Source organism: Wolffia australiana, chromosome 8 (genome assembly GCF_029677425.1).
Source record: "Wolffia australiana isolate 7733 chromosome 8, ASM2967742v1".
In the NCBI taxonomy this organism is placed as follows: Eukaryota; Viridiplantae; Streptophyta; class Magnoliopsida; order Alismatales; family Araceae; genus Wolffia; species Wolffia australiana.
This window is the reverse complement of record NC_135842.1, coordinates 18,311,596-18,336,181: the sequence shown is the minus strand read 5'-3', so window position 1 is coordinate 18,336,181 and position 24,586 is coordinate 18,311,596. Positions and strand designations below refer to the sequence as shown.

General features: G+C 44.3%; 4 protein-coding genes and 1 non-coding gene across 5 annotated transcripts; 1 reads left to right on the top strand and 4 right to left on the bottom strand.

Moving 5' to 3' along the window:
* Positions 1–1,875: 1,875 nt before the first annotated feature.
* ABA4 (abscisic acid (aba)-deficient 4) lies at positions 1,876–3,348 on the top strand. Its single transcript, XM_078579810.1, has 6 exons — positions 1,876–2,028; positions 2,282–2,504; positions 2,570–2,661; positions 2,734–2,862; positions 2,939–3,027; positions 3,120–3,348. The coding sequence occupies exons 1-6, from the start codon at positions 2,005–2,007 to the stop codon at positions 3,265–3,267; spliced, it is 705 nt and encodes a 234-aa protein (XP_078435936.1). The 5' UTR covers positions 1,876–2,004; the 3' UTR covers positions 3,268–3,348.
* Positions 3,349–3,435: 87 nt separating this feature from the next.
* LOC144706769 (VIN3-like protein 3) lies at positions 3,436–6,128 on the bottom strand. The gene is made up of 4 exons (XM_078579798.1): positions 5,593–6,128; positions 4,528–5,230; positions 4,110–4,441; positions 3,436–4,023 (listed from the first exon to the last, which is right to left on the bottom strand). Exons 1-4 carry the CDS (start codon positions 5,810–5,812, stop codon positions 3,437–3,439), a joined length of 1,842 nt encoding a protein of 613 aa, XP_078435924.1. The 5' UTR covers positions 5,813–6,128; the 3' UTR covers position 3,436.
* A 178-nt stretch (positions 6,129–6,306) lies between these two features.
* Positions 6,307–6,379, bottom strand: TRNAA-CGC (transfer RNA alanine (anticodon CGC)). Its single transcript has one exon. It is a non-coding gene; the product is annotated as a tRNA-Ala (tRNA).
* On the bottom strand, positions 6,380–9,254 carry LOC144706765 (Xanthine/uracil permease family protein). Its single transcript, XM_078579792.1, has 8 exons — positions 8,506–9,254; positions 8,333–8,430; positions 8,084–8,254; positions 7,907–8,007; positions 7,695–7,830; positions 7,570–7,620; positions 6,687–7,490; positions 6,380–6,622 (listed from the first exon to the last, which is right to left on the bottom strand). Exons 1-8 carry the CDS (start codon positions 9,071–9,073, stop codon positions 6,428–6,430), a joined length of 2,124 nt encoding a protein of 707 aa, XP_078435918.1. The 5' UTR covers positions 9,074–9,254; the 3' UTR covers positions 6,380–6,427.
* Positions 9,255–9,552: 298 nt separating this feature from the next.
* LOC144706779 (Thioredoxin superfamily protein) lies at positions 9,553–10,465 on the bottom strand. Its single transcript, XM_078579811.1, has 2 exons — positions 9,954–10,465; positions 9,553–9,850 (listed from the first exon to the last, which is right to left on the bottom strand). Exons 1-2 carry the CDS (start codon positions 10,428–10,430, stop codon positions 9,680–9,682), a joined length of 648 nt encoding a protein of 215 aa, XP_078435937.1. The 5' UTR covers positions 10,431–10,465; the 3' UTR covers positions 9,553–9,679.
* Positions 10,466–24,586: the final 14,121 nt, after the last annotated feature.

Sequence of the window (24,586 nt, the reverse complement as noted above, 5' to 3'; positions counted from 1 at the left end):
TCTTCACCTCTTTCTAACATCCTCTGTTTTTCTCCTTCTCTATCTGAAATCCTGTCTTTTCCAAATTCTTTGATCTTTCTCTTCCTCTTGCCCTCTTACTTATCCACTATTTACAAACCTACTTTCACATAATTTTGTCAGTACGTCTCGTAATCTCCGACTCACTCCTGCTCTGAAAATCTACATGGTTGTAACTATGTGATTATCTATGAGTGTTGTATGAACTATTTTCATTGGTCGTTCGGATTGACTTCTGTTTTCCTTGAGCAGGAACTCATATATTGTGATCTAAATATTTTTCTGCCATCTGACATGAAGTTCCACACGGTGTTCGCTGTACTCTTCGTAAGGGTCAGAGCATTTAGCTATTTATTTAACCAGTCCTGAATTTGCCTCGTCGTCTCTTCAAAAGGTGCAGAACAGGAGGGCTCGTCATCAGCCTGAGGGCGCTACTCAGGAGTCAACCATCATCGGAAGATATACTCGGCCAAGAGGTGGAAAGCAAGTTCTGCAGCTCACAATACCTAGTCAGAAATCTGACTGGAATTCTAAAGGCTTAGGTCTGCAGAGGGAATTTTGAAGACTTGTAGACAGTTATTTTCCTTAAACGATGAGTCGTACTCCTCAAAATAGACATGGTGTATCCCACTTAATTTGAAGACAGTTATTGCTCTCGTCTAATTCTCTCCCATTTCCTAACTTTTCTCTCCAGTTTTCTCCATCTTTCCCTCTCCCTAAGTATCTCGTTGTCCCTTTCTAGCATTCATTGAGCTTCTCTTTTCCTATCTCCTATTATTTCCATCCTTCTAATTCTCTGATTCCCCCTTTCTATCTATCAAAATCTTCCTTTCCCTGTCTTTAATCCCCCCTTTATCTTCATCTCTCTATCGCCCTATCCCTTCCCTTCTACAATTCACTGTCCCACACTCTCACCATCGCTCTCATTCCCTCTGTCTTCCTCTCCCTTATTCACCTCACTCTCTCCCTCTTCTTCTCTATTTCACTCTCTCTCCCTCTCTCTCTCCCTCTCCCTTTCATGACAAAACTAGGGACACACATTTGTTTTAAAAAATGGCATATTCAATTTGTTGCCGTATGAAAAGTTAACAAAATTTATATTATTATTGTTGAAATACCCAACTATCTTTTTATTGAAACCTAATTTATCTACCCTCTAACCAAGTCCTAGAAAATATGGAAGTACACCCTGTTTCATGCATGTCGTTTAACAAAATTAATTCTTATAATACTATTAGAATAATTAACTCCTTCCCCTTTAGAAAGAATGAATTCAGTTACGTTACACATTGAAATGAAATTACAATTTTTTTCAGTACAGTCTTCTCTTCTTATTAAATTGCCAAATGAATTCATTGAATCATTCCAATTTTTTTTCCTTTAATCTAAGTTACAACAGTAGCGTAAATGCCATTATCACTAGATTTATTTACTGTTAGATTTATTCTGACACTATTTTACATATTATGGTGTTTCAGGACTAGCGATCGTAAATTAAGATAATGTCAACCTGAACATATTTTACATAATTCGCGCATTTTATGCAATTTGGAAACAGTTATGTTCTTTCTGTGCGAATTTTGTTCGCTTGTTCGCATTTGTTTGTTTGTTCGAATTTGTTCGTTAGTTCGGATTTGTTCGTTTGTTCTAATTTTGTTCGGATGCGCGAATTTGTTTGGATGTGAGATTTCTGTTCGGTTGTGCGAATTTGTTCGGATGTGCGAATTTTGTTCGGTTGTGCGAATTTGTTCGGATGTGCGAATTTTGTTCGGTTTGTGCGAATTTACTGTTCATTTAAAGCGAACAGAACAGAACACCCATGTCTACTACCACGTTATCTTACCGAAATATAATATTTCTCTCTCTCTCTCTCTCTCTCTCTCTCTCTCTCTCTCTCTCTCTCTCTCTTGCGCCATGAGAGGATAGCAGGCGAATCATCGTCGGGAAAGTTGAATCTTTCAGTCGGCAGAGCCGCGGCAAGGAGGAATGGGCGCCGCCTCCCGCCTCATGGTAATCGATCTGCTTCCAGGCCCCTCTCATCACTTCTCCCTCTCCATCCATCTCCTCAAGCGCAATCTTCAACCGAGTTTGCATCGATTTCCTCTTTATTTTCAACGATTCCATTCCGCCTCGAAGAAATTCTGCGTTGAAACATTGAAATCCTTCCTCGTCCAGTCCGTCGCCGGCGTTCCGATCTCTGCATTGCATATTTGCAATTTGAAACCCTCACTTGCTCCGTGCCCTCGGCGGCGCTGTATTGCAGGTCGGCCGGCCATGGCACGCTGCTCAGTGCCTTCCGTCCTCGTTGCCGGGCCATAATTGTGCACTCTCTTCGACGGCCGGCACCATTGCTGCAGGACTCGGGCTTGGGCGGGCGGATCAGCGGCTATGGAGGTTCGCCGGCGGGCTCCGCCTTCGATCTCCGAGTTGCGGTGGCGCCCCTGCTCTGAAGAAGCGCAACAGGCCATTCCGCCCATCTGCGATCTGTAAGTCTCGATTCCGTCAAATTCTGGGGATCAAACCGGTGATTTTGGGGGTGCTGCCGGCGCAGGGCTGCCGGGGCCCGAGCTCGCCTTCACCGCAGGAACGGCGGCGGTCTTCCCCTTCTACGCTCTCATGGTTATGGCCCCCCACGCCAAGCTGGTGGGCTTCCCCGTCCTCGCCGTCCTCTCTCCCTCTTCTCTGGTTCTCATTTATGGGTTCCTCTACGCGCAGACGAAGAAGAGCATGGAGAGCAGCATGCCGTACGTGGCGCTCGGTGCGGTCTACGCGCTGCTCCTCTACCAATCCTGGACGGCGGACACGACGAGGCTCATGTTCTCCGGCAAGTACTGGCTGCCCGAGGTTGGCTTCTTCTTCTTCTTCCTCCTCCTCGAGCTCCGGCAAAGCTTGTCGTTGAGATTCTTCCACGTGGGTTCAGTTGTCGAGCATTACGCGGATGTTCAAGAACGAGCTAACCATGGCCTCTGCTTGGCTCCATCTCCTGCTGGTCGACCTCTTCGCCGCGAGGTCGGGGCTCTTCTTCTCTCGCTTTCTCCATCTCCTTGTCTTTCTAACGAAGCAGACTCTATCTCTCTCTCTCGTTGTATCGTCGTTTGCAGGCAGATCTTTCGGGAGGGGCTGGAGCAGAAGATCGAGACCCGGCACTCGGTCTCGCTGTGCCTCTTCTTCTGCCCCATCGGAATCGTCTCCCACGTCGTCACCAAGCTGCTGACCATGGCGCTGAATCGGGGCAAGGTCGAGAGCTGAGATTCTTCCTTGTTATCCTTTTTTTCCATTGGAGGACGGCGCTACTGTTTGATTGGGGAAAGAGGAGGGGCGATTGAGAAACCACAGGCGCAGAGACGAGAGAGTATGAGGGAGAGAGAGGGGGGGGTGGCGCCCAAAAATAGAGAGGAGAAGAAGAGGTTGGCGGGTGTCAGTGCCAGAGGCGGGTGCAGAGGGCGGCGCCGTGGCGGAGCCGGTTGGGCTCGCCGTGGCAGATGCCGTCCTTGAAAGCGTCGACGAGCTGGTCCACCAGGCTGGCCGGCTCGTCGATGAGGACGTCGATGAAGGCGCTGACGACGCGCCGCTCCTGCGCCGTGGCCTTGAGGCTGAACCACGTCAAGAACTTGACGCGGAATTCCTTCTCCATGTGCCCCTCGCACTCCAGCCACCGGATCACCTTCACGCAGTACTCGTACCGCCGCTCGGCCGGCTCGCCCGCCGCCGCCGGCGATGCCTTGGGCGGCGCCTCGCACTTGCTCCCCGTCCCCGCCGCCGGCGGAGGGGGAAGCCCGTGGCCGTTGGGCGCGTTTCTCACGCTGTCGTCGTCGGCCGCGTCCCCGCTCCTCCTGGCCGGCTTCTTGCTCCGCTTCTTCTTCGGGCTCTTCCTCGCCCTCTTCCTCGCCCCCGGCGCGCCATCGCCGGAGCTCGTCGACCCGCGCTGCGAGTTCGTGCGGGCGGCGCCGCCGTTGACCGCCGCCGCCTCTTCCTCCAATCCCACGGCGCTTCCCGGAGAGCCCGCTGACACGCGCCAGAGACGAAGTCAACGGGAGCCGCTTCAGGATGAGGAAATCTGGGCAGAGAGAGAGAGGGCAGAGGAAATTCACCATGGGGGGGGAGAGCGTCGGCGGCCGCGGCCGGCGGCGGCTCCGGCGCGGCAGAGAGCGCGCCGTCGACGGCTTCCACGGCGAGGGCGCAGAGCTTCTGCACCTCCGCGCCGCAGGCCAGGCGCTTGACGACGCCCCTGGCCATCTTGGGGGAGACATGGTCCAGCGGACCCACCTCCTCCTTGAGCCGCCTCGCCGCCGAGTCCACGATGGCCTGGACCCCGCCGAGCCGCTCCGTGCCCTGGAGCATCTGGTGGCTCAGCGACACCCGTTTGCAGAGAAGGTCCACCCTCCTCGCGTCCTTGGCCGCCGCAAGCTGCTTCCTCAGAACCCTGCGCCGAGTTGAGAATAATTCAGAGAACGAACCAGGAGAGCTGTCGACATGATGACGGAAGGGGGCGGTAGGAGGCTGACGGACCCGATGAGGCCGTTCTTCTTCCCGCAGGAGAGGCAGAAGAACTCGCCGTCGAGCCAGTCGGCGCGGTCGGTGCGGGCGATGCCGCAGCGCTCGTCGCGGAGCGCGCAGCGGAGGTGGCAGGAGAGGCCGCAGCCGTCGGCGGAGCAGACGAGCCAGAGGCTGGGGTCCTTGTTATCGTCGAAGCCGTGGCAGATGCAGCAGGAGCACCTCTTGCACAAGGCCTCCGCCGCGTCGAGGACGGCCTGGCAAGCGACGTTCGGGCAGTGGCGGAGTTGGCTCTTGTCGCCGTCGGGCAAGGAGGAAGGCTCCATCTCCGCCGGCGGGGCGGCGCCGCCGGCGGGCAGCTTCTGGGGCGGATGGGCGGACTTCCTGCGCTTCCTGGGCCCGCCAGGGACCTCCTCCTTGTCCGGGACTTTGCAGGAGAGGGCGGCCGGGGAGAGAGGGCTGGTGGGGTCATTCTGTGAGACGAGCTTGAGAAGCCTCTCTATCATCTTGGACTTGGTGAGGCCCGTGTACTTCCTCTCCTCCCCCATCTCCGCGCAGATAAGCTGCAGCAGCTCCCTGCGGGTCCAATTCTGCAGCAGGTCCAGCGCGTCCTCCGGGCAGAGGGAGATTCGGTGCACCATCCTCCTCTTCTCCTCCAAGCTCAGGTCGCCGCTTCGAACGCTCTCGCCGGCGCCGCCCGGCCACGCCCCACCCTCCGCTGCCCACGTCCATTTTCCAGCCAACCCAATCGAACAGGTTAGTCGAAAAAATAAAAAATGCCCATCGAAATGGAACAGACGGAGAACGTTGGGGGACGCTCCATCCAGTGAATCAGGGGGAAAAAGACGATACTTTTTTCGTCTATTTCCGGGGGTATTACGGAGGGTGCTACTCGGGGTTTTGCCGTCGGCCATGGAGAGACGATGTCGTCCCCCATGGGGGTTGGAGAGGAGGGAGGACGCTGTTGATGATGTCGAACTCGATGATGATGATGATGATGATGATTGTGCAGAGGACGCTGTTAAAGCCCTGACCATGGCCACCAAACGGAGAGAGGAGGAGAAAGGAGGGGAAATGTACCTGAGTAGATGCTCTCCGATGGAGGGGCACAGTCTTCTCCGCTAGCCTCCGTCGCCCCTCGGAGCCCCTCAAACGAGCAACCATTCTCGCCCACCTCCGCCGCCTCCGCCGCGGCCGGCGGCGGAAAAGGAGGAGAGAAGTTCGGAGGATGAGAGGGCGGGGGAGAAAGTCCCGTCGCCGCCATCCCCGCCACTTCCCCCACACAAGCGGCGACCTGCATTGTCGTTCCAAGGCAGCGAGGGCGAGAGGGGGGGCCAACGGAGGAAGACGAGAAAAGAGAGAGAGGAGAGGAGGGGAAGGGAGATAAAACGAGGGCGGGATGGGTTGGGGGAAGGAGTAAATGAAGGGCTTATTGGAGGAGAAGGGTTCGAGGGAGGGCTGCCAGATGGTGCGGAAGGATACGCCTGCATCCAACGGTCGCGCGAGAAGGCGGAGCCTGTAGGCGCGCTGGGCTGCCCCGGGCTCTGGCGCCCCTCCGCTTTCTTCTTTCTCTCCCGCAAATCGCAGTGGAAAAAGTAAAAGTCAGTTGCGGGGCTCGACGGGGGTGGAAGGCGAGAGATGAAGTAAAGAAGGTCACCACGCTGGCGCGACAGACAAGAAAAGAGACCCGAAAAGAGGAAGGTCTTGTTCCAGTTAGGGCGGACGTGAAAGAGAGTCTGCCCCGGCTTCTCTCCTTCCCACGTTGTCATAAAAATAAAAATTAAAATTAAAAATTGGAGGTGCGGGGAATCGAACCCCGTGCCTCTCGCATGCGAAGCGAGCGCTCTTCCATATGAGCTACACCCCCGTTGTTGAAGTATTAATATCCAAAGTAAATAGAAATTCAATAACCCAATTAGCCCACCCATTTCACCCACTTGAATAGCCCGGCGACGGGCGGCGGGAGAGCGTACTCCGCCGGCGAGCTCTCGGACCAGACGTACGCCCCGCGCTCTTTCCTGCTCCCCGGCACCGTGTTGTCCAGCGCCAGCGCCACCGCCGCCGCGACCACCGCGTTCAGCGACAGAACGCCGTTCATGGCGTAGCTCAGCTGCCACAGAGATAGATACATGTTATCAGTGAACTCATCTTAAGAGGATAATAGAGAGACTCACCGAGGCGCCGCCGAGGCGTACGGGCCCGCTCGAGGCAGCGGCGTAGGGGAGGAGGTAGCCGGGGAGGATGAGGCGCGAGAGGGGCTCGTACTGCTGCAAGTAGGCGGGCACGGACAGCGAGATGAACAGCGCGAACCCCACGATGATCATGTTCCTGGGGCTCGCCGCCTGCGCGCGCCGCAGCGCCGACAGCCCCTGCGCGGCCACCAGAGACCACGTAAAGCACAGCGCCGCGGCCGCCAGGGCCGGCGGAATCGACGCCAGCAGCGCCCCCACCTTCCCCAGCAAGGAGAAGAGGACGAGGACGGCGGCCCCGAGTTGCAGCGCCCTCCGGCTGGCCATCCCCGTCGCGTCGATGGTGTGCAAATTCTCGGTCAGAGTCGTCGCGCCGGCGCCCGTGCCCCACAGCCCCGCCAGCATGCTCGCGCAGCCCTCCAGCCCGATGCCCCGCGTGACCACCCCCGCGCTCGGCGGGCTCGCCCCGACCAGCTCCGCCGCCGCGTGGTAGCACCCCACCGAGTCGACCGACGCCACCAGACCCGCGAAGAGCATGATAAAGGCCGTCTCGAACCGGAACGAGGGCACGCCCCACTGCAGCGGGTACGGCACGCGGACCCACGCCGCCGCCCGCAGCGCGCCGGAGACGTCCGTCCGGCAGCTCCGCACCGCCGCCGCGTGGCGCCGGCACGCGTCCAACAGGACGTTCGACGACGGCACGCCCGGGCTGCATCCCCGCCCCCCGTACGCCCCTCCCGTCGTCAGGAAGAATGCGCACGCCCACACCACCGCCACGCTAAGCGGAACCTGACCCGCCACCATAGCGAGCAACGTTGAAACTCGACGCTGAAACTCTACGCAGAGACTCCGAGAATGTAGAGGTTACCGCGAAGATGAGGAAAATGCGATGCCCCCCGATTGAAACCTTCCGGAGATGCTGCAGATTATATGTAAGTTGGTATGTTAATCGTCCTTTTTAAGTTTTTTTTTTTTTTTCTGAGAGGAACGTACCAGAGTGAAGAGGAGAACCAGCAGCAGTTGGGGGACGCTGACCTCGACGCAGTTCCCGGCTTGGGGGAAGCCGTAGCTGAAGTACGCCAGCCCGATGGCCGCCACAGTCGGAGCGACCACCACCGGGTTGATCCACCTGCGTTCCACCAAGGATGAACAGCAAGAACAACGGTTGGCGGGGAAGGGGAAGGGTAAGTAAGGAAGGTAGGTACCTCAAGAGAAGGGACATCAAGCCACTGTATCCTAGTAAGACCTGGCAGAGCGACCCGGCCATGATGGCCCCCTGCAGCTCTCTCATAATGTGCTTGAATTTCTGCGATTTCATACTCGGGTTAGAAATATTTTGTTTTTCTAGAGTAGTAGAAGCATTTGGAGGTTCGGTCCCTCACGTTCTCACTGAGGTTGCGGAACTCCTCGGAGTTGGCAATGAGAAGCGCAGGAGCCAGGTAGACGAAGGAGCTCCCTTGAACCAGAGGGAGCCGTGTACCGAGAAAGGAGTGCAGCAGGGTGGTGAGACCAGAGACCAGCAACATGGTGGAGATCACGGCTGCTGTTTGCTCCTGCCATCAGACCCGATAATGTCTCTGTGATCTCAACGAAACGAGGAACCAGTGAAGAATGAATGAGATGAAGCTTACGTCGGTGCCTCCCATGGCGGGAACCAGGATCAGGGGGAAGAAGACGAGCGAGCCCGCGAGAGAAAGGAAGTGCTGGAGACCGTACAAGGCGAGGTAGGCTGCGAGAGGAAGCACCATCTATTTTAGTGAAACGCCGGAAGAGAGAATCGGATAAGATTTGTCAGTGCACAGACGAAGATTGGCGGTATCGGTGAGCTTGAGCTTGGGCCCGGCAGGCGGTCTCTCCAGCTCCTCGCCGCCAGAGAAAACGCCCATCTCCAGATCATCCGTCGCGTTATTTCCCGGCTCATCCTTCTTCTCGCTCTTCTTGTTCTTCTTCTTCTTCTTCTTCTTTTTCTTCTTGTCCCCACGCTCCGGAGAGCTGACCCCGCCATTGAGAATTTCATCCACCCCTTGAGCAGCCACAGGCTCCGCCCTCCGAATCTCGCCGGCTAATTCCCCATTTGCTCCGCTGCCCCTTCCTCGGGCAAGGAAAGGAGTCGGGGCCGCCGTCGCCGCGGGTCTGGGAGGCTGGCGCAGAGCCTCTGCTTCTCGCTCGCGGACTTCTCTGTCGCTGAGGCTGCTGAGGGAGGTCTCGCCGGAGAGGTTGGGGTTGAAGCCAGTGCGACGAGCCCAGGACTTGAGCTCGCGGGGGCTGAGGTCCGCGTTCCTGGGAACGAATGGCTCGATCGACGGCGGCCATGGCCCTGGTCTCTCGCTGCCGCGACCGCCCCCTCGCCTCGCGCCGCCGATCCAGTCCATCTGCAAGCAAGCTCTGCGAAGGGTCCTCCTCCGTCCTTGGAAAAGACAGACGGCTGAGTTGATGGCGATCGGGCAAGGGGCCGCGCGCTCGCTCGCTCGCTCGAGAGAGAGAGAGAGAGACAGAGACAGAGATCTGGCTTGAGAACAGGCAGTCGATCTCGCCTTCTTTTGTCAAGGATTTCCCCCTTTTTTCAAAATAGAAAGAGGCGCCGCCGCCCGTGTCTAGTTCGAGGATAAATTGGTCTTTTCCTTACCGAAGGACAGATCTATGGGGGTACGTGGCTCGCATCGGTCTCGTCTTCTTCTGCATGGGGATTCGTGGTATTTATTTAGAGCAAGGTCCCATCCAGACCGTCCATCTCATCGACGGCGTACGTTTCCCCACGTCATCCTTCACCTCGTTCGCTCACGTCATCTCTCGGCCAGGATTGGATGTTCTTGAGAAAGTTTCAAGAAGCACTGATATTGAGAGAAAGGGATCTGTAGAAAGTAGTTTGTATAATTTCGCGATTGGAAGAGAAAGACGTGTTCTTCTCTTGAACAGTCGTAGATTTTTGATTCAGAAGGCGACCGATCGATTTAGAGAGGAAGCGGAGGGGGGAAGCGTCAGGAGGTTGATGCAGACGGGGGCTTCTGGTTGAGCATGAGGTTGAGGAGGTGGGAGAGGCCTGCAATGACGTGAGCCCTGCTGGTGGGCACTCCCGTCTTTGCCAAGGCTCTGCCGTGCCTGTCCAGCAGCACGAAGCAGGGCACATATCTGATGTCGTAATGGATCAGCTGCGGTTCAAATCGATCGATCAATCAATCAATCAATCAATCATACAGTCGCCTCGACTGAATTCCTAAAATGGACTGAACATGGAGCGGGCGTTGAACTGACCTCGGGAAGCCACTGTTCGTTCTCGGCGTCGGCGAGCACGAAGCTGGCCCAATCGGAATTCCTCCTCTCCAGCTCGAGGACGAGGCCGAGCAGAGAGCGGCAGAGCCGGCATCTAGGCGAGTAGAATTCGAGCACCGTGGCCTCCTTCCCGGTCAGCAGCGCCGCCGCCAAGGCCCCCTGCTCCGCCTCCGCCTGCTCCGCCGCAGAGAGCTTCCCTCCGCCGCCGCCGCCGCCGCCGCTGGAAGGCACGAGAGGAAGGGCGAAGCTGGCCTTGCCCTGGGCGGCGAAGTGGGAGACGCCCGAGGCTAGGGCTGACGACAGATTGAGCAGGGACTTGAAGAGCCATGGCGGGTCAGAGTTATCGCAGCCTCCTTTGCCTGTGGAGTAGAGCGCTTCTGGCCCTTGTTGCTTCAGCGGGAGTCGCCATGGCCAGCTCCAGCAGATGCTCCACGGCGGCACCTTCGGAGGTGTTCCCATTTCCCCCTTTTTCTCTCCAGAAATCTGTCCATCGTCTGGTCTCATATGCGATTCACTGGGCCGCCTTGTTGGTGCTACACGGTCCAATAGTGTTCTCATATTGGGTGACACTACATCGATTTATTGTGTTTCTTACGTTCATCTATATTCTCAAGGCCATTGAACTTGTATCCTCCATACGTCTCATCTATAATTCACATAAACGTGGAACCTGATGAATAAAGTTCATTCAGTGTATAACAGGGATCGCCTGTCTCAATACCGGCATCGATATCCAACTTTGAAGGGTTGTGTAAAAATATAAATTAATCGTCATAGTGCAACAGTTTGGAGAGTATTTACGTGGGCCAGCAGTCTAGCAGATAGCTTTCTATATTACAAAGTAGCTAGTTTAATATACATAGCTCAAACTTTTTGTTTTCTTCCGTATGGAATAACAAGATTCGGAGTTTAACATTAAACATAAATTTTGAGTTGTATTCATTGAACGAGATAGTAGATAAATTATCAGTAAATTTTGAGCTTTGTCACCATAAATCATCTATAATGATAATCAATATTGATTTTTTCGGTAGAAACTGGATATCGATATCTGGATACCGGTTCAGATATCCAGATATCGAAATCCTATATCCGGTATCCAATATCTGTCTTGTCCTTACCCATTTGATATCCCTCTCAGATATCCATTTTTACCTATCGAATATCATCCGATATCCAATATCCGATATCAGATACCGTCCCATTTTTTTCTGGATATCAAATGTCTGATACCAGATATCGGACGGACAACAAACGGACAATCCCTAGACTGTATATTGTTAGAATGATCATTTCAGAGATTTAATTCCAAGTAGAATCTTCCTCTTAATTTTTTTGAGTATGCATTATTGTCTCAAGAAAACCTTAATCTCTTTTCTCTTCTCACTAAATATTTCTAGCATGCCAAGTCACAACCCATGCTGTCTATCAAGATTCTCTCTTCTCAGAAATCTCTTTGGATATTCATAACTTCTTCGTCAGCCTCCAAAAAAGCTGAAACTGGTTGCATTGGATTCTTAACTTCAAATCTGTACATTTTGGTCTAAAAATCATCCAGATCGATGTGAAAGTGTCTTCATTTGATTGATTTCAAGTGTGCAACATTTCCCTTTATTCTCTACTTTGACTTGCAACATCTCGTGATTTCCACTATAAAATTTCATCTAGAGAGTCTTGAATTGATAGTATTCCCATGAGAAAATTGGTAGACTGCATAATCAAATATGATTTTCCACTTTTTAACTAATTTCCTTTACTATTTAGCCCCATTCAAACAACTTCATATTTTTCATATCAAATGCGAGAAACCTCATTAAACGTCACATATAGGGGCTGAAAATGTCTACCACATCAGGAGGTCACCTAACAGTGGTACACCAGAATTTTTGTTAAAAGAAGTCACCAAAAGTTTTGCCACATGCAGGTTTTTTGGATGCAGCTACTAACAATAGGATGCTTGTTGCATTGGATATTAACTAAAACACTTACCTTTATCAAACTGTGAGATATTTCAAATAAAGACTATATATAAGACAAACCTACTAGTCACTCTCTTCTAGGGAATGACACGTTCGGGACGTGACGCCCGTGACGTGACGGGACGGATGAGGACACGTGACGAACGGTGACGTGATGACTATTCGTCACATCACTGTCTCGTCACGTGTCCGAGGATGTTTAAAATTTTCATCCTGTTCCCGTCACGCGTCGTGTGTTCCTCATTCCGTCACATCACCATCACCGTGACGGCGTCCCCGTCACCGGTGACGGAAATAATGTTATCCGACGATATTAACTTTGCAAATAATATTATATTCCTAAGCATCTGAAGTATAAAACAGATTCATAATTAGGGTAATCGGTAGGACGGGAAAAAGGGTTCCCTTCCGAGGATCTAGAGAAGGAGAGGGAGCGGCGATGGCGGTTCTCGGCGAAGATTGAGAGCTGGACAAGGAGATAACATGAACTAGATCTGTTGGAAAGTGAATCTCTCTTGTCGATTCGGCAATTTCGCGAGGAACAGGATATATATCTACGGAGAAGAGAGTAGAGTCTCAATTGAGGGAGAAGGAATTCAGATCGCAGAGAAAGACGTGGAGGAGGATCGGTACAGAGACAACCTGCGGCTGATGAAAATTGTGTCGAGAAGCTGCAGATCAGCCACCAGGACGACACCATCCCAGGCGCTTTCCGGCTGAAGTATCCAAATCCGTCAAGCCAAAGGAGGAGTCGCCCCTCGCCACTCACCATTCTCCAAGTCAGAAGTTGGAGCATCAGTGCTGAACCTCAAGCTAAAGTGGTTGCCCAGGATTCAACCGCTGCCAAGAGAACATTCTCGGCCTTCTCTTTGAGGAAATCAGTGGCGATCCTATTTGACGGTGGACAAGCTGTGAGGTGTAAATCTCCCGAGGTATCTCTCCCAATTTTCTCTTTTCCTTGCAACTTGGAATTCATAAACTTTTTCTGGCCCTCAGCTCTCTTCTCCCTTTTCATGTTTGTTGTTTCTTTCACTTGGCAAACAAATTTTGCCTTATGTTGAATGGTGTTGTTTTTCAATCAATTGATATATTTTTCATCTGCTAACTCGTTTTCTCTTCTCACCAACTTATTTCTTAGCTGCTATGAAATATTTTCTGCCAATGAGGTATAAAACATAGTTGGTTAGTTGTGATTGGCAAAGAAGGTATAAGAAATCATTAAAATGTATCAACTTAAGGGGATCTTATTCTTTGGAAATGCATTGAGGGGAAGTACCATTCTCTTTTGGGCACATATAGCGGTGATAACAACCTAAATTCGGTATTTATTTCATGCTATTAGTACAATTTCATGCATTTAAAGAGCTTAAAAGTAGGTTGTTATCATCCATTTACATGAATCTGATTTTCCCCTAATTTTCTGTTAATTTTATGAATTTTAAAGGACTTATTTGAGCTCGAAATAACTATTTTTGAATGAAAATGGCAAGTTTAGTATTTAATTTTGAGATTTATCAGTATGGGGATGAATCAGTGAATTTTCTAGAATTTTTTACGAATTTCTAGGATTTTTCTGAGATTTATTTGAAGAGGAAATGCACTTGTTCTAAGAAAAAAAGATATATTTATAAGAGAAAAAAAAAGTATTGGCATCATTTTAGAACTGTAAAGGGCCTTTTTGCAAAGTTTCGTTGCAATGAGACCCTCAAAACAGCTCTCGGTCGTGATTGCAAGCGTAAAGATGTGATTTAAAATATTTTGGGGTTTTATTGCAAATGATTTATTAATTTTTTAAATGTTTTAGGAAAAAAACCGGAGGAGAGAGAGTGCGCAAAGGGTATATACGCAGTTACCTGTGGGCGGCATCATACAGTGATGCCAGAATTTAAGAGGGGTCTTCTTACAAAATTGCAAGGAAACCTCCGTCCGATCGACGTGGCCTCACCATCGCCGTCGGATGATAATCTGACAGCGTGTAATGAGAGCCAGCGCTGGGAGGTAAAGTCACTGCCCGCACAGTGCATACAATGCGCGTGTATGGGTGGTGACGTGGCGAATCATAAGTGGACAGAGAGATGAAGAAATGCACATGTACGTGCGTATCGAAATGGATTCCAAACGCGTCGTTTGACATTTCTTTTTGTTTTTATTTTCGCCAAGGAGGTACGTGGCGCGACAAGGATGCGCCCGCTTGGTGGAGTTGAAGAGCCGTCGGCCAATCAGTGGAAGACACCTCAGCACGCGAAAAAAAAAATAAATATAAATAAATGAGTTTAAATCCAATGACTAATATTGGTTTAAATTCATTTATTCATAACTTTTGATCCAGAAGTCCGATTGAGATGATTTTTTTATGGATTTGCTCATTTTGACCCTCTCTTTCTATCTGTATGGTTGGATCATTGAGATCAAGCCTACATTGATAGATATAAATTAATTACTAATTAGGGGTAAAATGGTAATTTATTCCATTTTACCTAGGTATAAAAGCCGAATTTCGAGAGGAAGGGGTCATTCTTGATGGTTCTCTATCACAGCTGCAAAACATAGAGGAGCCCCAGCCTGGATCAACGTATTTGGTACATTTCCCTTCATTGTAATTGAATTTTGGTGCATTTTGAATGAAATTAGTTCGATTTCTTGTTTGTTCTTCTTGATTCTGATCTGAAATTCTAAATCGCTTGGCTTGAGCGGCATGTACAAGCCCTGATTACGATTGAGAGGAGAAATTGAGGGATTTAACTAGGAATTCAACTGCATTCCTAAAGAAAAACTAAAAAAAATTAACTTTGAATTCTAGGGTATTAAAACTTTAGTTTCTTTTATCTCTATTACATAGTATTGTAGTCAGTTATGAATTATTGAATCTACAAAACAAACAAACCAAGTAAAAAAAACCTTCTTCTTAAGTCCCTCTAAAGTGAATTCCTTGATCCTCTCATTTGGATCAATTAATTCAGCTTAGAGTTCCCTAAATTCTTCTACTCTTCTCATCTCTTCTACCTTCCTCTCTCAATTATCTGTCCAATTAGGTCAAATCGCTCCTCATTGAAGATTAAGTTAGTCCTAATTATAGAAAATCATCGAATTGAACTCCTTACCAGCCTCCCTTGGACGATACCTTCACTCATTATGTGCATCTTAAGTGAGGTTTTATAAATTTTATTGTATGAGCTAAAATTGACAACAACAAGGGATAAAACTGCATAATTTTTACCCCTATTTTTGGCTTATCAAGCGGCTAAAACTTCTCTCTGAACTTCAACTATGTTGGGTTCATCTTTGAGTTAATTGATTTTACTCTTGATAATTTCATCACATCTTCTGAATCAGCAAGTCTAAAGAAACATTTCAAAGTTGTGGGGCATGTGCAACCTCGAAAATTTTTTGCATCATAAAGATGAATTAGGTATTTGGTTAGTGAAAGCAGTATGTGAGTTAGGCTTAGACTGTTGAGAGACTAAAAAAAAACCAATGTGGGGGGAGTGAAAGCCTCATATGCTGTTATTCACTTATCTCTCTCGCCGGGGGGCAGCCAGGCAACTTGTGCAGCCATGTATCTCAACTGCATCCTTTTCCGGTGCATGCATGGCACTCTGACTTGATGCTGCGTGGGAAATCTCGAGGAGCAGCGCTTCATTTGGAGAGTCCTCACCCAGATCAGATCATTCCAGATATATGTTTTTTGGTATGGAGAGAACCTATCATCACAGAACAGAGGTGATTGATCCGGCCCTTGAAAATTAACGGCCGGATCTTGCTCCATCGATCCTTCCGCTTCACAAGGAACTCCTGGAGAGATACCTTCTTTGGTCCCTCTTGTTTCTTTGGGTACGACTGGTTTGATCTGCCTCTGCGATGCAAGGAGCATGATAAAGACATGCCCATAAAATAATAATCATGAAGGATAAAAATGAATTCAAACTAGGAATGCTTGTAGTTCGTTGTTTTGATGTTTTGCGTGTTGTTTTGATGTCTATTTGATGTCTTTGAAAATTTGAATTTATTACTCAGAGGCTGTTGGGGAAGGCTGTTATCTTCATCACTAGCACCGACGATCACAGTTTAAAGATTGCTGCAGCGTCAGCTTTGGGTGGCAGCACGCCTAGTATTGTGACAATGATTGTTTGGCATACAAAGCTGTCTGGAAAGAGGTATGGAGCATAATTCTCTCTCTCTCCCTCGCCCATTCTATCTTTCTATCACTCTCTCTCCCTCTCTCATTTTGCCTTTCTAGCATTCTCTCTCCCTAAATCTATTCCTCCATCAGTTTCCCTCTTTCATTCAATCTTTCTATCATTCTCTCTCCCTCTCTCAGTCTATCTTTCTACCACTCTCTCTCCCTGTCTCAGTCTATCTTTCTATCACTCTCTCTCCTCTTTTATTCTATCTTTCTATCAATGTCTCTCCCTCTTTTATTCTATCTTTCTGTGGTTTGCGTTCAATTATTTCTACTAAGTTGCCTCCTTTGTGAAGATTTTTTTATTAGGTGCATGTAAATCATCATGTAATTGATTCTCATTGCGCTCGAACTGTATGCAAAAAATCTGTTATTTTTTTGTCATCTCTGCACATTTATGGTGCATGTATGATCATTTATCTTGCATCTGTTTTCTGTCGTTGTTTTATTTATAATTTCACATTTTCTCATTGAGTGAAAAGGGAGGCTATCCTAGCCATTATGCATATACATTGGGCATCTATTTTTAAAAGCATCAGGTTGATCATTGTTCTTGGATGGTCGCCCCTATTTATTGTCAAAAATATATTCCCATGAGCTGTAGTTTTTCTTCACTTGCTTGAGGATTGACTATCACCTTGATAATGCAGATGAAGACTGGGCGTGTGTCGCTTGTGTTGTGTTTAAATACTGGTGTAGATCCCCTTGACGTGATTAAAATTTCTCCTTGTGCCAGAATGGAGTGCTGGATAGGTAATGAATACTGAATTAAGCTAACCGAGAAAGTTGTTTTAATATTGTTTGGTTCTATTTTTTGCTTTCCTGCAGTATTCTAGTTGTTTGAGGTCTTCTTCTGTCACCTTTGCATCTATGGTTTAATTTTGTATTTCTAGCTAGAAATAAGTTTTCGCCCATAATCTCCAGTAATCTCAATAGTGATATGGGAAGTGCTGGCAGAAAAACCTTTATGGATACTTAAAACATATGCAGATACCGTGGTTGAACATAACATTTGTTTAGTTTTTTTTAAAAAGAAACCATTTTACTAGTTTTGATGCATTAAACTGGAAATAATTTATGTTTATCACCGTCGCCAAATATCATTACCTGTAAACTAGTCATTTTTCCTGGCATAGACTGTATAAATTGTTTGATTTTTTGACATGTAGGTATAGAGTCCTCTTGCATGATGTAACATGAAGTTTCATCTTAGTCTGATTATTTTCAACTGGGGTACCTTGCATTGATTTTGTTCCATCGTCTAGTTTTGATCTTGGTGCATTTGTTTACTTGAAAGGAGAGTCCTTCTGCTCTCTTGTACATTCATTACTGGTTTTTAGCTTTATTCTTGCGACTGAGGCTGTAAAAGTCTGTGTTTTTCTAAATAATCTCTTTTGACTTGCATATTTTTACCTGGTAGCCACGAACTTTCGAATTCTGACTTCTCGTCTCAAGGATGCATTTATGGTTTTGTGTTGGTTGCCAATTGACCTGAAACAATGACACTAGAAGGTTGATCCTAGCCATTCTTTTTTATTAGTGCACCTGAAATAGTTTTATTGCGGAAGACCCAGAAGTTAATAGAATAGAATCAGTGTTTTTATGTCATTGACCTAAAAAACCTGTTTCCCTGTCATGGACCTCAATTAGAACTTTTGAATTTTCATTCAATTAATCTCTTTCATTATTTAAATTATGCCTTTGATTGCATAGCATGTGGAGAAACCGGTGCCAAACGCTACTCTTCAAGTAACAAGAGCAGTTGGTTGGAGCGTGGAGGAGAGAGGGCCTTCTTTACAAGAAAAATGAGTTGACTAGACATTTTTACAGTTTCGAATTCCTTTTATCATTACGTTATCTTGAGCAAACTTCAAAACACATACATTCTTTATAATCAATTTCTAAATTTTGGCATTTTCTCAATCATTATGTTAATTTATTATATCTTTTCTCTATCACTGGTGAGTCACTAAATCCTTCAATAACTTATTAAATTACTGTATTAATATAACTTTTTGAAGATTGCGTCAACAGATTAATTATTACATTCATAATTACTCATCTTTAAAAAAAATTCTAATTTTTTCAAAACTTTTTAGCTAAATATTTAAATTCCCAACCAAGAAATTAAATCTTAAATTACTTATATTCCCAAATTTATGTCGACAACTTTGTTATCATAACATATTAAACCATAAGACAATAAATACTACATTTTTCCAACAGGATATTAGTTTATTAAATTCTTATACTAGGAATTTTCATTATTTAGATGTAACTAAAAGTTTTAAATCCATAAAAAAATTATTCAATTCTACTGTACTTTGCGCCAATAAATCCTTAATTTTTCAGTCAATAAATTAATAAGTACAACAAATTTCTTACATCCCCTGGCAAGTGGCAACAAATTAGTTATTTAACTGTATATAAAAAATATATAAATGTCTTCACTTTTCTGTCAACAAATTAATTATTATACTCTTCAATTTTTCAATAAAGATCTAACTTAATTATTATCTACATTCAAATTTTAGGTCAATAATTTGATTATCATAACATTTTAAACAATTCGTCAGAAAATGTTCATTTCTTATACATATCTTGGAACAAATTAATTATTAACATCTATTTAATATAAAAATAAAAGTGTATTAAAATTCCATCACAGTCGTCATCCGTGACGAACATTTCGTCACGTCATGCTTCCGAACTACCCCGTCACTGTCACGAACAACCCGTCACGCGTCACCGTCACCGTCACGCCTCATCCAAATTGTCACCGTCACTGTCATGTCATCCGTCACGTGTCCATCACGATAACGTGTGACGTGACGGATGACGTTTGATGATCCCTACTCTCTTCTAGGGCCGAGATATTTTATACAATATTTTTTATCAAAATTGAAGAAATATGATACACTAGGCCGCCAACAATGTGTTTGGAAAGGAATCCTACAAAAGATAGAAATAAAGATTGAAACATATTAAATATAAGTGCCTAATCTCTTGGAACTCGTCGTCTTGATAAACTCGAACTCAAATTTATTCCATCAGGAAAGTAAAAATTGAAAACATGAATCATCACATTACCTTTCCATGAAATTAATCGAAGATTTTTTGGCTCCTCGTACTAGTCACTTCAAACTGAAATCAATTAGTGATGTCTAGTCTTTAGTGTTGGGTTCGGTGCCTTGGTTCATCCATGGAAAACATGTTCCATGTATGTGGAATCATGTAGATCGATTCACAATCAATATTTAAAATAAAACTTTGAATGTACCTTTTGGGGAACTTATTCCACCCTTGACATGCCCACTTTGAGATCGTTCCGAAGCTATTCGCGCGTCTGGCCTCTAAAAGTATCCATGCGATCACTCGGCCCTTGGAACTCCACCTCTGCCTCTTCAACTCTTCTTTGAGACTCTCTCCTTGGTTGATGTAGAGAATGAAGAAAGGAGGGGGCTCTCAAATCAGGCTTGCATGGGTACTTTAAATGATACCCCTTTCCCTCTTTATATTTCACTTAAGGTTTTTCTCAAAAACCCGACAAAGTAAAATATATCCACCAATGCCCTTATGACCTTGTGCGTGTGACCCTCTACACCCATGTATCATTCTAGTTAATAAATTTAGTGGCTCAATAACAATTATTGACCAACCTTATTAATTAACTATATCAACATATAAATTAATTAAATAAGGATCGATTTACACCAGTCGATAGGTTAAGTTTCTAGCCCGTGGGGTGCCAAGCTACATCTCGTGCTCTAGAAGATACCGAGTAGTCTCAAACTCTCTCATGGAACCTTTACCATCATCAGTTACCGTATATGTAAAATCCATCATCCGTGCGAGACTCTCGAACGACTTAGGATACAGTTTATCGTCAAACCTTAATCCGTCATTCGATTAGTACTCATGTGTGATGGGGATGATTGGAGAACAAATTCTCTGATATCCTCACTAACCTGGCCAAGGATTTATTTTTCTACATCCTGTTCCTTGAGTCAATTTCCTCTTATACCGAGGGTGGATGATCCCGTCTTGACCACTCAATCATCTCTGTAAGCTTCTTACTACATCCGATCTATAACTTATTTGAATCCCATGATTAGAGGCTCATAAGTCATAGTCAAAATGTAGTCATCCACTCACGCGATGTCCATGGTGTCTCAGGTCAGTGGATCACTTATACAACCGTGACTTGAATAAATCTGATTGATGTTTAGGTATAATATCATTCAGGGATTTGTACAGATCCATTCAGTGAAGTATTTCTCTGAAGAGCACCCACTATCTGTCCTTAGTGTCGCCACACTAATTGCCACATAATCAGCTATACTTATCGTGTGTGTAGGATTAGCTAATGATATTCTATCCGGATAATTTGATGTCCGTCTCGACTATCCATCGAATAGGAAAATTTAGAATACGTATTTACAAACTAGTGATCAGTATATTCTGATCTCATCATAATCCACTAAGTCATTGCATGTATTCATGGACTTCATTATAAACATCACACAGAATTATAATGAACATAAATATTTTATTCAATGAACTTAAATAAACATGGTAGTGTGATTGGCTTGACGATCACATAATATCCATCATTTAGACCTATCTACATAATTTTCTAGATGTTGTATCTCCTCATCGCTCCTTTCAATAAGGCCACCAGATTTATAAGTAGATTTCCTTGCCATCTAGCCTCACCGAAAAACAACACTCATAAGAACAAAAGAATAAAGGTTGGGGACTCGAGAATGCCATACATCGGAATCAAAAGTGGGTGCCCCCGATATTTATACTCTCAAAGAAAATTTCATGAAAGTCCTCAAACTTATATTATGCCCACCAACGTTCAGAAATGGCATGTGTTTGACCTCAAGGCCCACGTGGCAGTCTAGTAACTAATTCGAATGGCCTGAGAGATTTTGTTGGAGAACTAAATTAACAGTTTAGTGTGTCGAAGATTGTTCAACCCATTGATAGATTGAGTAATCTAACCCTGGGGTATCAAGCTATAAATCATGCTCTTAAAAGATACAAATAAATATCGTCACTATATCATGGAATTTTTAATACCACTTACTACGTCACTCTATCATGGAATTCATACCATTATCGATTTATTGTGTAAGTTTAATCCATCATCTGTGTTAGACTCTAAAATTACATAAGGTATGGTTAGTACCAAGTCATAAATCAGTCATCATGGAAAAAATCATCCGAGAAAGCTTTCTATAATTTACTAATGTATTTTCGTCCTTGAGTCAATATCATCTTAAATAGAGGGTGGACTCTCTCACCTACACGACACAATCACCTTCATAGAATTCATGGTACATCGGAGCTAGGACTAATTGAAGCTGATGGTTTTAGTCTCTTAGGTCATATTCAAAACATAATTTCAAGTCCACAACGTGCCTTTGCGTGTTTTAGGACTGAAGACCAATTACACAACCATGGCATAAAGAACCCTGATTAATCTTATGCATTATACCATTTAAGGATCCAAAGGGATCAATTCAATGAAGTTTTTCCTCCAAAGAACACTCACTTTCTGTTCTTATTGTCTTGACATTAATATATATGGAATAAAAAATAATCATATTATCAACACTAGAAGGTGTTGTTCTTTCTAGGTTCTTTTATATCTTTCATGAGTATCTTTTGATTAGTTATATTTGGAATACATGTTTGAATATAAGTCGGCATTATATTTTGATCTCTTCATGTATTAATGAAACTCATTCATAAAGAACACGTATGCACAATAATGAATATATTAAATTGATGAATATTAAACAATATATGAAATGTGTAATGGCTTGAATGCCACATATATTTCCAACATTATTTCTCATATACTTGAGAAATCATTGTAGGGCTTCGGAGGGCTAGGATGACTTGATATTCAACCTGAATCTACCTCCTTGACTGTCAAAATTTGAAATAGACTTGAAATCTATTTTTTGGGTTAAATTACATAATTATTGTCTTCATTTTACCCATTTCCTGAGGAGGACTTAAAATGGGCTCCAATATAATATTTTCATGTCTTAGGCCTCTTTTTTAATTCTATACTATGGATCAGGTTTTCTCTTTTTATCCAAGTCATGTTTTAGGCTTCTCTATTCCTCCCATCTATGTCTGTTATTCGCCATTTAAATAACCTTAGTGTTCTCTGTTAAATAAAAATACATGAATATGTGAGGAAAATCTATTTGGATTTTATAGTAAATATGAATTAGTGTAAAAAATAAATTACATATAAATAGGATTTGATAAAATAATTTATAATTTAGGTTTATTTCATGTAACCTCTAAATGATAAATAATCTATACTAAAACTTGAAAATAGACAGCAAAACTAAGCATAAAGGCACATCTAATTAATAGATTTATGTGACTTTCAAGCAAATCACACATCCATGTCATGTTAAATTTCATTAAAATAAATATTCAATATTATTCTCATGTGTTTTTTGTTATGCCTAAATGTCAATCTTGTTGTTTCTTGTCACGGTCGTGTAAGTGGTCTCTAGACATGATGAAAGAAAAACATATTATTTATGGACATCTATATTTTGACTACAAATTAAAAGTCTCTAATCACATGATTCAATTAATAGAGCAAGAAGAACACAAAATTGTTTAAGTTGTGAAGATGGGATCATCCTGCCTTGATATAATAAGAGATTGGAATGAATAATAAGATTTATTAAATCCCTGGAGATGGTAGTGGGGATATTGCATTATATGACATCGAATAATAAGTTGGACATCAGTACTAACTAAAATCATGGATTAGGGGTTTGACAGTTTAACCTTATCCAAGTCATTTGGGAGTCTCGTGTAGATGAAGGATTATACATGTAAACCCAATGGTGGTAAAGATTCATTTAAAGAGTTAATTTACAACTCTATAATTTCTTGAGTAATATTTGTAAAATCTTTACCATCATTGATTATTGTATTTATATAATCCTTAATGTCTCTAACACTCCCAAATTGATAGGTTCCAAGGATATTATTTTGATCAATGATTGATTTAACCTAATTGATAGGTTAAGTTTTAAGCTTGTGGGTGGAATGTTACACCTCATGCTCTAGAATATATATAGTAGTAACTGAATTCTCTAATTGAACCTTTTGTATGTGAATAATACTTGGCTCATATTCATTCCTAATACGATCAGAAAGGCATACTAATAACAGGGATCATTGAGAACGAGGAGGAGACTAGATGTCTTTTAAATGCATGGATACATTCTGAGGTCCCACACTTGAACAGTTCAACATGTTCTGTTTCACGAACTAAGAAATTATGGATTTATCCTTGCAAATATGATTAGATTGCCAAGTTTTTAAGATCTGTTATGATTCTCTTTCAAGTCTTTTGCTATCAAAAATATTTAAATTTTATGTATATCCCATCCTTGAAACCCAAAGATATCTTTAATTAACTAATTTAGATGTTGAAATAGATAGTTAATAAGGTTAGCCGAGAAAGGTTACAACTCTCACCACTGGGCCACAAGACCTTTTTGGTATAGAAATATTCTCATCTATATACTTCCTATAAGGCAGATTATTTAAATGAAAAATGGTGTTCACAGAATTATTTTTATCTAAAAGAAATTATATTATAAAAATTATGAAATTCAAGAAAATTATATTCTTGATTATTTGAGAAAAAATTAAAAGATAAACAACTTATGTTACTTATATCATAAAGATAATGTAGAAATATAGATTTTCCCTATATTGAGTTAATAACTCTAAAAAATAAATTATTTAATATCTAATAAATTCCAAAAAATTAAGAGAAATATGAGTTAACCTTAATCAATTAAATATATTATGGATTAAATTCCTAAATTTTTTGGTGTCAATAAAACTCCTAAAGTGAGGGAATTCATATTTTTAGAATTATTTTATAAAATAAACAACAGTTGAATAATTAGAATCAATTAAAATCACTGTAGTCATTTGCAATTATTCAAATGGTCATATTAAAATTTAGCTATGATTTAATATATTTAATTTTTTAAGCATATTATAGATTTTTTATTTAAATTTATGATATTATTTTGTGCAATAGATGATGGAAGAAGTTAGAAAATTGTTGATGAACCTAATGTAGGATTCCTTCGGCTTAGTTGAGCAATATATAATGATATTGGTCTCAGATTTTTAACAATGAATAAAACACAAGATGCAGTCACATCCTTGGACCAAACTTGAGATAGATTTAAGTTTCATATGTACTCAATCAAAATTTATTTAATATGAGATATTACATAGTGCACATCATGATGGTTGCAATATAAATTGAGCGCTCAACCCAACTTTGAGCCATAGCACGAAGGCTACATACCAATATCTGGTCCTCCTTTGTCATAGTCTTAGCATACAAATATCTTTAGGTTGGTAGGTATATCAAACTC

Bases quoted from the DNA above. Each gene is read 5' to 3' on its own strand.
- LOC144706779 (XM_078579811.1), bottom strand. From the start codon at position 10,430: ATGGGAACACCTCCGAAGGTGCCGCCGTGGAGCATCTGCTGGAGCTGG. The intron at 9,851-9,953 runs GTCAGTTCAACG...TTTGAACCGCAG, and splicing joins ACGAACAGTGGCTTCCCGAG to CTGATCCATTACGACATCAG.
- LOC144706765 (XM_078579792.1), bottom strand. From the start codon at position 9,073: ATGGACTGGATCGGCGGCGCGAGGCGAGGGGGCGGTCGCGGCAGCGAG. The intron at 8,431-8,505 runs GTCTGTGCACTG...TTCCTCTCGCAG, and splicing joins CACCGATACCGCCAATCTTC to CCTACCTCGCCTTGTACGGT. The intron at 7,621-7,694 runs GTACGTTCCTCT...TATAATCTGCAG, and splicing joins TGGTTCTCCTCTTCACTCTG to CATCTCCGGAAGGTTTCAAT.
- ABA4 (XM_078579810.1), top strand. From the start codon at position 2,005: ATGGGCGCCGCCTCCCGCCTCATG. The intron at 2,662-2,733 runs GTGGGCTTCCCC...CTCTACGCGCAG, and splicing joins TGGCCCCCCACGCCAAGCTG to ACGAAGAAGAGCATGGAGAG. The intron at 2,863-2,938 runs GTTGGCTTCTTC...ACGTGGGTTCAG, and splicing joins GCAAGTACTGGCTGCCCGAG to TTGTCGAGCATTACGCGGAT.
- LOC144706769 (XM_078579798.1), bottom strand. From the start codon at position 5,812: ATGCAGGTCGCCGCTTGTGTGGGGGAAGTGGCGGGGATGGCGGCGACG. The intron at 5,231-5,592 runs GTACATTTCCCC...GGACGTGGGCAG, and splicing joins ATCGGAGAGCATCTACTCAG to CGGAGGGTGGGGCGTGGCCG. The intron at 4,024-4,109 runs GTGAATTTCCTC...GGCGCGTGTCAG, and splicing joins CGACGCTCTCCCCCCCCATG to CGGGCTCTCCGGGAAGCGCC.